Source organism: Enhydra lutris, unplaced genomic scaffold (genome assembly GCF_002288905.1).
Source record: "Enhydra lutris kenyoni isolate GAN:26980312 unplaced genomic scaffold, ASM228890v2 scaffoldscaffold50, whole genome shotgun sequence".
In the NCBI taxonomy this organism is placed as follows: Eukaryota; Metazoa; Chordata; class Mammalia; order Carnivora; family Mustelidae; genus Enhydra; species Enhydra lutris.
In genome coordinates, this window is record NW_019154134.1 from 15,187,299 (window position 1) to 15,199,556 (window position 12,258).

The window sequence follows — 12,258 nt, forward strand, 5'->3', positions numbered from 1 at the left end:
TTAATAACCAAAAACCTCCCAAAAAAGAAAAACCCAGAGACCGATAAATTCACTAGTGAATTCACATTTAAAGAATTATTGCTAATCTTTCTTAAACTCTTCTAAAAAACTAAAAAGAAACAAATCCCCCAAAGTCTTCCACAAGGAACCAGCATTTCCCTATGGCAAAGCCAGAATACATTCAACAGAAGAAAACTATAGGCCAATGTCCCTGATGAATATAGATACATAAATTTTCGACAAAATTTCCAAAAAAATTTTCAACAAAATCAGAAAAATGAGTTTAACAATACAAAGATGATCTCACCCCATGATCAAGTAAGATTCATCCCTGAGATGCAAGGATGACTCAATACATGTAAATCAGTGTGATACATCACATTAATAGAATGAAAAATAAAAATCATATGAGGATCTCAGAAGATAAAGAAAATGGATTAACAAAATTTAATGTCCCTTCATTTTAAAAACTCTCAACAATGTGGGTATATAGAAGCAACAAACCTTGACATCATAAAAGCCATAGATGACCAGCCCATAAGGATATTATAATCAACAGTGAACTTTAAAGCTTTTCCTCTAAGATCAGGAAGAATATCTAATCAAGAGTATCCTTTATACACCCACCTCTCCTATTCAACATAGTAAGTCCTAGGCAGACCAATCAGACAACAAAAAGAAATGAAAGGCAAACTATCTCTGATCAGAGATGACATGATCTTATATAGAAAAAATCCAAAAGACTCTACCAAAAAATGGTTGGAATAAACAAATTCAGTAAAGTGCAAACTACAAAGTCAACATACAAAAATCCGTTGTGTTTCTATACACTAGAACAATGAACAATCTGAAAAAAAGAAATAAAATGATACCATATACAGTAGTATCCGAAACTATAAGATCATTAGAAATAAACTTAAGCAGGAGCACTGATTTATTTGAGAGAAAGCAAAAGAGCATAAGTAGGGAGAGTGTAAGAGGGAGAAGAAGAAGCAGGCTCCCCACTGAGCAGGGAGCCTGCTGCGGGGCTGCATCCCAGGACACTGGGATCATGACCTGAGCCAAAGGCAGGCTCTTAACTGACTGAGCCACCCAGGCGCCCCTAATTAAGTTTTTTTAACCTAGTTAAATTTTTTTAAAAAGAACTACATTTAATCAAAGAGGTAAAAGACCTGTATACTGAAGACAATAAGCAATTGATAAAGGAAATTGAAGAAAACAGAAATAAATCTGAAGATATTTCTTGTTAATGGATAGGAAGAGTTATTGTTAAAATGTTCAAGCTCCCCAAAACCATCTATAGATGTATGTGTAATGTATATTTATATATCACATTGTCATAAAAAGGACGAAAACCCTGCCATTTGTTTCCATGAGGATGAACCTTGAGGGCATGAAGTGAAATAAGTAAGATCAAAGACCAATACTGTGTAATTTCACTTACATGTAATTTTACAAAGCTGAACTCCTAGAAACTGTAAGTAAACTAGTGGTTGTCAGGGACAGGGTGTGAAGGAAATGGGGAGATATTCAAAGTGTGTAAACTTCCAGTTATACAATGAATAAGTTCTGAAGGTCTAATGTAGAGTATTGTGACTATAGTTAACAATACTGTATTGTATACTTGAACATTACTAAGAGAGTGGATCTTGAATGTTCTCACCACACACACACACAAAGATAATTATATGATGTGATGCATGTGTTAACTAACCTTATCATGGCAACCATTTTGCATTATATACATGTATCAAATCATCACTTTGTACACCTTAAAATTATACAATATTATATGTCAGATATATCTCAATAAAGCTGGAAAAAAGAAATTAAGGAGAAAACACAAATTACAAATATCAAGAATGAATGGTGGAATAACACTATATGACAGACATTAAAAAAGACAATAAGAGAATATTATAATAAATTTGACAATTTAGTTGAAATAGTCTAAATACTTTGAAAGACATAATTAACAAAAAAAATTTCAGAAGATTTAGATAATAAGCTATCCTATATTTAATTAATAAACTAAATTATTAATCAACAATCTTCCCATTAAAAAAAAATCCAGGCTCAGATGGATTCATTGGGGAATTCTATCAAACATTTAAGGAAAAAGTACCATCAGCCTTATCTATACAAACTCTTCCAGAAAATAAAACAGTTCCTAATTCAATTTATATGACTATATTCTGATACCAAATCTCAAGAAATACATTAACGGTGCTTGAATGGCTCAGTCAGTTGAGCATATGACTCTTGATTTTTGCTCAGATCATGACCTCAGGGTCATAAGATTGAGCCCCACATGGGGGCTGGACTAGGCATGGAGCCTGATTTAGATTCTCTCCCTCCATCTCCCTCTGCCCCCTTCCCCCACCTCACTCATGCTTTCTTGCTGTCTTTGAAAAACTAAAAATTTTTAAAAAGAGAAAACTACAACCAATTGTTTTAACAAATCATACTAAAATGACTAGATACTTGTGACAGAAAAAGAACCTCAACCTTTACTTTATACTATACAAAAAAATAACCTCAGAATAGATCATAGGTCTTCATATAAAAGCTAAAAGGATTAAACTTTTAGACAAAAATATAGAAGAAAATTTTCACAATTTTGAAGTAGGCAAAGACATTTTAGGACACAAAAAAACACAAATCATACAAGGAAAATTTTAAATTACATTTCATCAAAATTTAAAAATTTTTTTTCAAAAAACCATTAAAAATGAATGGCAAAACCATTAAAAAAATGAATGGCAAACAACAGAGTTGGAGAAAATATTCACATTGTGTATATATGACAAAGACTTTTTTTTACCAGGATATACTGAAATCTCCTGCAACTCAATAAAAAGAGACACTTCAGTTTGAAAAAACAAAACAAAACAAAAAACTGTGGGAAAGGATTTGAATAAACATTCAAAGAAGATAATGAATGACAAATAAACATATGAAAAGATGCTGATCATCACTAACATCATTATCAGAAAATAGATGATTAATTAAAATTATAATGAGATGCCACTAAAATGTATAATAATGGCTAAAATAAAAAAGACACAACCAAATGTTGGCAAGGATCTTGAAGTAATCAGAACTCTCATAGATTGCTAGTGGAATGCAGAAAGGTATATAGCCACTCTGAGAAATAGTTCATGGTAAAGTGAACCTAACATGTACCATACTACCAGCAGTACCATCTGAGAGAAATGAAAGTATATGTCCAAACAAATACTTGTACATGGATGTTCATAGCAATCCTATTCATCATAATAGCCCCAGACTAGGAGGAAAAAAAAATGTGGTATGTGCTATTGCTATTGATAAGGAATACTATTCAGAAAAGAAACCAAAAAAGCTACTGATACACATAACAACATGAGTGAATCTCAAAATCCTTTGTGCTAAGGGAAAGAAACTAGATACAAAGAGTACCCTTTATATAAGTTGAATTAATTGGAACTATAGAAAAGACAAGTCTAATCTATAGTGATAGAAAGTATATCTGTGGCTGTCAGAGCCCAGGGAAAAGGGGAGGAGAGTGGAGATTGATTGTAAAAGGGAACAAGGGGACTTTTTCAGGTAATGAAAATGTTGATATCTTAATTGTTGTAGTTAAATGGTTATATACATTTGCCATAATTCATTGAACTACACACAAAAGTATCTTTAGTGTATGTAAATTATACTTAAATGATATTTTAAAACGTACTCAAGGGATGCAAACTCTTCCAGAACACACAGAATACCTCTTAGACTAACATTATTTTGATACCAAAACTAGGCAAAGGCATTAAAGTCCCAAATACAGTATCAAATACTAGTTCCAAATCCTAAAATTCCCTTAGTATATTAATTATTAGTCTTCTATTATGAAAGTATAGCCCTGATCAAGCATTTAGAGACACCTAGGTATTTGTAGCAAGAAAAAGGAAATTCAGATTAAAGAAAATGGTAATAAGAGCTTCCTAACACAAGTAACTAATTTACAATTTTATCCTGAAGCCTGTCACATACCTACTTTAAAAGAAAAAAAAAATCTCCTAACCAGTCTTTTGTATCCCTATTGGCAAGACCAAACATTGATACTGATTTCCAAAAGAAAGACCAATATATATGTGCAGCTTTCACTAAAACATTTAACATTTCCATAAATTTTGTCAAAATCAGTTACAGTCCACTAAATCATAATTAAATATTAAATGAGCTAAGTCAACTAAAAGATTTATGATTGTAGGACCTATTCTTTTTTGCGAAGAAATATCAGACATATACAATAGTAGAGAGAGTAGTATAATGAACTCCCATGCATACGTTATCAAGATAATAAAATTCAAGATGTTATTATTCTTGCTCTCTCTCTCTCTCTTTTTTAAAGGTTTTATTTATTTAATGGAGAGAGACACAACAAGAGAGGGAACACAAGCAGGGAAAGTGGGAGAGGGAGAAGCGTGCCTCCCACAGAGCAGGGAGTCTGATGCAGGGCTTGATCCCAGGACCCTGGGATCTGACCTGAGCCAAAGGCAGACACTAAATGACTGAGCCACCCACATGCCCCATCTTTCTCTTTTTTTTTCCACTTTCTTTAAAAAGTAAATATCAAACATCCTGTCATTTCAGTTGTGCATACTTCAATATGCATCCCTAAAAATTATGAATATTTTTAAGATCCCTTTTTAAGATTATTTATTTTGGGGGGTGCCTAGGTGTCTCAGTTGTTAAGCTTCTGCCTTCAACTCTGGTCATGATCCCAGGGTCCTGGGATAGAGCCCCGCATTGGGCTCCCTGGTCAGCGAGAAGCCTGCTTCTCCCTCTCCCACTCCCCCTGCTTGTGTTCCCTCTCTTTCTCTCTCTCTCTCTCTGTCAAAAGAATAAATAAAATCTTTTAAAAACATATTTTTTATTATTGTACAGTTTGGAAACATTAGTTCTCTCAGTATATAAGAAGTCAGGTTGAATTCTTCAACATCATACTTTTTTCCATCAATGAAACCTATAGCAACTACATATTTAATTAAAAAATCTTTCAATGAGCATTCTTTTCTGTAAGGTTTCATTAATTACCTTTGGCTTATAGCTACATTAAAGCTAGACATGTTATTTAAATATAGCATAAACCCTCAATCTTTTATTTTACAAAAAAATTAATTTCTTGTTTTCACAAAGGCACAGAGAGATATAAAACTGTTGCTAATCTGATCCCCATACAAGTCACCAAAAAAAAAAAAAAAAAGAAAGAAAGAAAAAGAAGAAAAAAAAGAAATGGTCACTAAGGCCTAGCAAAAGAAAAAAAAGTTATTCCATAGCTGTTCAAAATAGATAGTATATCCATCCCTACACAAGTATACAGTGGGTGCAAAACCATATTTTACATACTGTAAAGAATACTAGAAAATCTTCCACTGGTCTAGTGATTCAGTGGGGGCACTTCTCAGTAACTCATATCAAATATTCTTCATTGTGGGGGCACCTGGGTGGCTCAGTGGGTTAAAGCCTCTGCCTTCAGCTCAAGTCATGATCCCAGGGTCCTGGGATCAAGCCCTGCATCGGGCTCTCTGCTCAGCAGGAAGCCTGCTTCCCCCACCTCTCTCTGCCTACTTGTGATCTCTCTCTCTCTGTCAAATAAATAAATAAAATCTTTTTTTTTTTAAAGATTTTATTTATTCATTTGACAGACAGAGATCACGAGCAGGCAGAGAGGCAGGCAGAGAGAGAGAGGAGGAAGCAGGCTCCCCGCCGAGCAGAGAGCCCGATGCGGGGCTCGATCCCAGGATCCTGGGATCACGACCTGAGCCGAAGGCAGTGGCTTTAACCCACCGAGCCACTCAGGCGCCCCAATAAATAAAATCTTAAAGAAAAAAAATTCTGGGGCGCCTGGGTGGCTCAGTGGGTTGGGCCGTTGCCTTCAGCTCGGGTCATGGTCTCAGGGTCCTGGGATCGAGCCCCGCATCGGGCTCTCTGCTCAGCGGGGAGCCTGCTTCCTCCTCTCTCTCTGCCTGCCTCTCTGCCTGCTTGTGATCTCTCTGTCAAATAAATAAATAAATAAATAAATCTTTAAAAAAAAAAAAATTCTTCATTGTGATAAATCTGCAGATATCATCACATCACTTAACATCCATCCAACTAAATGATACAAGTTATAAAACTTCAATAAACTTAAACTGAAAACTATACTTGACATATTTACCATGGCTATTGCTTTATCTCAGGAAGAATAGGGAACACAGTATTTTAGGGATGCCATGAGTTGTGCTAGAGTTGACTTTTTAAGTTTCTTAAAGCTAAACACTAAGATTTTAAAAACAAGTAAAAGGATCTTCATTCATAAAAGAGACTTTCCCTAACTGAGCAAATAATAATTTGATATATCGAAAAATATATGTTAAACATACCCTGCCCAGGTTGTCTGGGGAAAAGGGAATGGAAGATACGGACATATTAATCAACTGGACATAGGATAGCTGATTTTTTGCTTGTCAAATAACATTTTTGAGTGGAAGCATTTCTTTTGGCTCTCAATATAAAGCATTTTGTATATGCCCCCTCCTCATTTTATCAGTCACATTATCAAACAAGAATTAGCTGTGAAATAAAGTTACTTCAAAGCATATAAATCCTAAAAGGTTAATTCATATTCTACTTCTCTTTCATAATCCCCTATATAAGGCACATGCCATTCATCTTAGGAAGAATTAAGAGCAATTACTCAAGAGGCCAATAACAGTAACAAAAATCTAGGAAGGCTGAGAGCTGGTCAGTTAGAATCTTCATCACAATAAAAGATACAAAGAGAGATAAACCCTTACCTCAGCTATTTAAGTACATAAAAGAAGGAAACTTATAATGCATATGTTGACATTGACTAACTTGTGACTGCATGAGGTAACAGTGCTCTCATACACACATTATTCGTCAGCTGTATGTTACTTGTCCTAACCTTTCAATTTAATTGAATCTAGCAGAACCTATTAAATTCAGTCTGGTTGCATAAGATTAGGACAGTCATTAATGAGCCAGACTTCTAAGTGCATTGAAGATAAACTGACTGGTTAGGAGGGCCTTCCCTTTCCATTCCCTTGGCTGTTTACTGCAATGAAAACTAGAATACCAATATTTCTGGGCCTTCGTTAAAAGTGTAATACTGACTTTTCCTCATGTCTGAATCAAGTTAGGTTTAAACTTGGTTACTCACCTTTATACTTAAATCAACACTAATTTGGTAAAATTTAAATCATGATCTACAAAATAATGCAACAGACTGACTCAATTTCACTCTCCAATTTGGGGGGAAAAAAAAAAAAGCTGAACTACAGATTTATCTCAGGAATGACCTCCAAGGCCAGCGTATACTAAACATTCATTTTCATTTGTTCTTTTTTCCACATCCATTTCTTTACCAAAAAGCAGACTGTAAAACTTAAATCATACAAATGTCAGGAGTTCCTGCAAGTAGGCTGCTTGTTTTAGTTGAAAATGTTTGACTATCCTTTTAAAGTTTTCAAATTTCTCTCCTTCCACATGAACAAGCTTTTACATTTACTACTGCCTGTTGTTTGAAAAAAAGAATGTCAGGATTTTATTGCTATGTGTGTGCATGTGGGGGGATAGCCAAAGGACAGTTTTTGGCACAGAATTATTTAAAACAAATATTAAGAACTCCAGATACTCCTAAAATGTGATGAGAATGATATCTCACTACTTTTTGTAACATCGGTTTGGACTGGTTTTTTTTTTTTTTAATTTTTTAATTTCAATGACATATTACACCTGAAAACATAAGTTACATAGCACTGATTGCACAAACTTTATGTCTGGAAAAGGTATGTTCACAGCTATATGAAGAGTGAAAAGTCAAAGTAGATTTTATGGTAGTGGTATCAATGATGATTTTAAAATATATTGGTACTGTCATTTGAGGAAAAGAAAGATCATTTAAACAATTTAACTTCGAGGAACTGGGTGATAAGCAGACCATGCTAAAGGTAAATTATTTTAAATATATATAACAAAACTTAAGTGTGGTTCATTCACCACTCTAAAAATATGGGTCACTGAATCAGAAAGATTATTTAACAAGTCTCCAGTTCTTAAGATGATTTATCCCAATACCCCAAATGATAACATTCTCTACTGAAATCAGACAAAAAGGCAGTAAAGTATGTTTGGGCACAGGCACTCTACACAGTAGTTATGAGTTGCTCAAAAGAGTGGAGTTCTAAAATTTATTTTGATTTTCTTCAACTCACTCACTTGTGACCAATCTCATGTGCAATGGTAAAAGCTGAACCCAGGCCAATGTCTTCATTAATGCTGCAGCTCCTTTCAGGCTCACACATTCCAGCCACAGAGGCCAAGCCTGAATAAACAGAAGGAGACACAAAGGGTCAAGCCAAGGTGTTTCAGTCTTAAAAAGCCCATACTTATAAATGCCTGGATTCTTTTTAATAACCTCCATGCACAGAAGGAGCAGCTGGCAAAAGGTTAACTTTCTAGTCATTTGCAAAATCACTGGGGGGAGTTTCACTTTGCCGGCTAGACATTAATATTTTTTGAACTGCAGTCAGTGCTGGAAAATGTCTAGACTAGGGGTTAGATTTATAAATTTTACTTCTGGTAACTTGGGACCACCTAGTAACTTGAGCCAGAAGAGGGAATTCAAGAAAGCATTTCTATTTTAACATTCTTCAGGCTGTAGAAAGCAAAATATATCCACATTATTTTTCTAAAGAGATCTGTTTAAGTTTAGTGGGTTCATAAAAATACACAAGCAACTTTTTAGTTACCAAAAAAAGGGAATCCCAAATGTTTTTTTAATGATATTTTTTAATAAAAGCAAAAATGAATGATTCAAAAGAGAAAAATGAGAACTGTTAAAAATAGAAGGTTTTGCATTTTTTTAATCTTCTGAAATAAGTCCTGATAGTGATGCAACAATTTATTTAGGTATTTTAATGGAAAGAAAGACATTTGCACAGTAAGTGGTTATCCCCTTTCCCATCCCCCTTCAGCACATTAGATTTACTAATAAACCAAAACTACAGTGTTAATTCACTGATTCTAGTGAAATGTTACGTTCTCAAGGTATTCTTCCCTTGGGAATTTTAGCTTGTAAAAGCTTTCATATTTACTTGCAAATGAATATCACGCCCTGTGAATTAGTACATAACTTTAAAACAGTACTCAGAAAAAAGAATTTTTGTGTGAAAAATGTTATGTGTTATAAGGAAACAGAAGCCAAATTATACTTAACACATATAGGAACGAAAGTTATTTAAAAGAAATTGAAGAAAAAGTAGGAAAAACATTTTATATGTTACTAGTCTACTATCGTTATCCAAATAATAATTATTTAACCACAAAAAGTGATTTGAATCTAATTCAATGAATATTTACTGACTGTAGTAAGCAATGTTCCATGCTATGTATAATTTCCCAGTGACACTAACTTGGAACAGTAAAAGCTATTCAATTAATATTTTTACTGACAAGAAAGCTCCAGAAATTGTTTTTATGTACCTTCCAATGTAAAATATGAACACAATAGCCACACTGGAACAGATTTGAGGTCAGTGCTAGATTTGCTAATAGACTGTTTGCTTTTCCTACTGTTTTATGTGGAAGGAGCTGGGGAAAGGGTTGATTTCTGCCTCTGAGTTATTGTAAATACTAGTTTTATCCTTGCTGTGCCCTTCTATCTACTTAGAAGTCTTGGGACCTAAAGAAGAGGAAGTAAAAAGAGGGACTAGTTGGGGCAAAGTGACTTAAATTTTTGGTTAATTAAAAATATTTAATAAATGTTAGTTCTAAATTCCACTGAGAGAAAGTTGGGAGAGAAAGAATACCAAAAAAGTTTTTAGTAGATTATCTGGCTAAGCTATTGAGTTCAATATCATCATGATATGGGAAGAACAAAGCCACAGTGTTTGAATACTGTTTCTGTTTTGAGCTTTATGAAATTTGGTTAAAAAAGAATTACTGAGAGTAATTATTGTTAAATTAACATTTCTTATATGTCCCAAAATATATTATTCCATGGTTTAAATTTTTGTTTGTTGTTATTGTGACTGTTTAGTATATACCATATGGTAATATTTTTAACAGAGAATTCTCAATGACTCCCCAAGGTATATTTGCAAGCACAGATTTACATCTCTATCTGATATAAAATTAACTTAGTTGTTCTATTAAAAGAACAACTTCAGGAAGAACATATTTGGAAATAACTATTAGTTAAAAATACAGAGCTAAATGTTTACTGAAATAAAATAATTAAGACGCTAATCTATTTTCACACCCCCTACAACTTTCTGTAGTCCTATAAAATTGAGGCTGTCAAAGTTCTTACGTGTGATTGTGTTAATAGGGGTTTGATTACTATTTGGGTCATTTAGATTTCCTCAGTTTGATGGCCACAGTTTGCACCCTTAAATCTACTTAGCCATGTTACAATTGGTCATCATAGGTACTAAGCAAGATAATATGCAAGTATTAGCATAAAAACCAACATGAAAGTTGCCAGAATGACCATCCAAAAAGAAAAAAACCTGACCAATTCTGTACTGATGATATATTTTTCACATATGAAAGTCAACACATGTATCTATATGCAGTCATTCAGTTTTCACCATGAGATAGTATAAAAGATAATCTATAATGGTTTATAATTTGAAAAATAATTTATACTGAGCTTGAAAATGCATTGACATGTATCAAAGTATTAATGTATTGATTTTGGAAATTAAGCTATAAAAATTGGGAAATATATTTGGGAAAGAAAGAGATGTAGGGTAGAAGCATATTTTGAATCTACTTTGGTAAAAATAACAACATAAGTACAGGCAGTGTTATTACCAATGTCCTAATGAAGAATACATCTTAGTGCAAACAATCTACCTTCAAAAAGCAGGATAGAATGGGTAGATATATATATATATGTATTTCCTCAGAATATGTATATATAGGAAAAATACAAACTCTAGCTTATACCTCCTTTGAAGCTTAGTGTCTATCGTATTTAAAGTTGATCAAGCACTTAGCAAATGTTTACAGATATTGAAAAATAACAGAGAGGTTAAGTTAAACAGTATAATTTCCACAACAAATAATAATACCAGTACATTTTTAAAGTACTTCTTTATTAAACATCTTCATATTTTTTTTTTTCCTTTAAGTGATTTTTACAATATCCCTGTCACATAAGGGGAGATATTCTCCTACTTCATAGATAAGGAATTGAGGAACAAAGACCTAAATAAAGTGGGAAAGATAATGCACTGAAAATGTCAAAGCCAGTTGTTAGCTTCCAGTTTCCACTTCAGGGTCCTTTCCAATGGATTGTATTGCTCTTGTTAGCCTAAAAAACTAAATCTTTTTTATTTGAAATCTCTAAGCAGAGAAAGCTCTTTCTACATTATACTTTTTAACCAGCAAACTTCTCTACCCTAAATACTGATCGTTGGCTAATTGGGATTTCTTCTTTAGACTTAAACCCTGAGGGAAATGGAATAGAAGAAGACTGGAAAGGCAGATAAAAATCAAGAGAAATTTTAATCTCTAAAGAGAGGACTTTTTGAATTTCCCCAGGAAATTGGGTAACACCTTTTCTCCCACCTCTACTTAAATTTGATCTTCCCAAAATTCTTATGAGGGGCATAGGAATAGATTTCAGAATTGTTCCTTTACAGACAAGAAAACTGAGACTTGTCATAGAGAAACTAGAAAATTCACCTTCAGGTGCTTAACTTTTGAGTCTGTAGCAAGTCTCTATGACACTAAAAAAATTACCTTAGAAAAAAAAAACTCCCATTCTTAAAAATAACTCTGGTTGCTTAACAATTTAGTCTACTTGAAAGCTATCATTTCCTCCCATTTGTATTTGCAGTTAACTTTTAACCAGAATGAAGTTATGTTCTACAACAAAATGTGATGTTTTAAATTCTAGAATACTGCAGAAATGCTTTTTAAAAAAACAAATATCTGGGAAGCACAAGAAAGATAATCCTGTCCTCTCTCTCTACTGCTGGCTGTAATATTTTACATTTTTTTTTTTATTGTTGCTCAGATACTGAAAATTGCCAATATCTTCATTTATAGGAATATACTTGCTCCAGAAAATTGTACCAAGGTATATTAAGAACACAATGTCTCCCTTTTAAGTATACCCCCAATTTTCCCCCTTTCCTTTCCTAGCCTGATATTTGAAGATGTTGCAAGCTCTCATTTGCTCTCAAATTCCTTGGGATTTTTGGAAAA

General features: G+C 33.5%; 1 protein-coding gene across 1 annotated transcript in view; it reads right to left on the minus strand.

The window, feature by feature from the left end:
* The window catches only part of LOC111156970 (ADAM metallopeptidase with thrombospondin type 1 motif 6), a 300,261-nt gene that overhangs the window by 159,468 nt on the left and 128,535 nt on the right, over nucleotides 1-12,258 (minus strand). Inside the window, exon 8 of the mRNA XM_022518156.1 lies at nucleotides 8,257-8,362. Coding sequence (XP_022373864.1) covers nucleotides 8,257-8,362 — 106 coding nt within the window. The remainder of the gene's footprint in view (nucleotides 1-8,256; nucleotides 8,363-12,258) is intronic.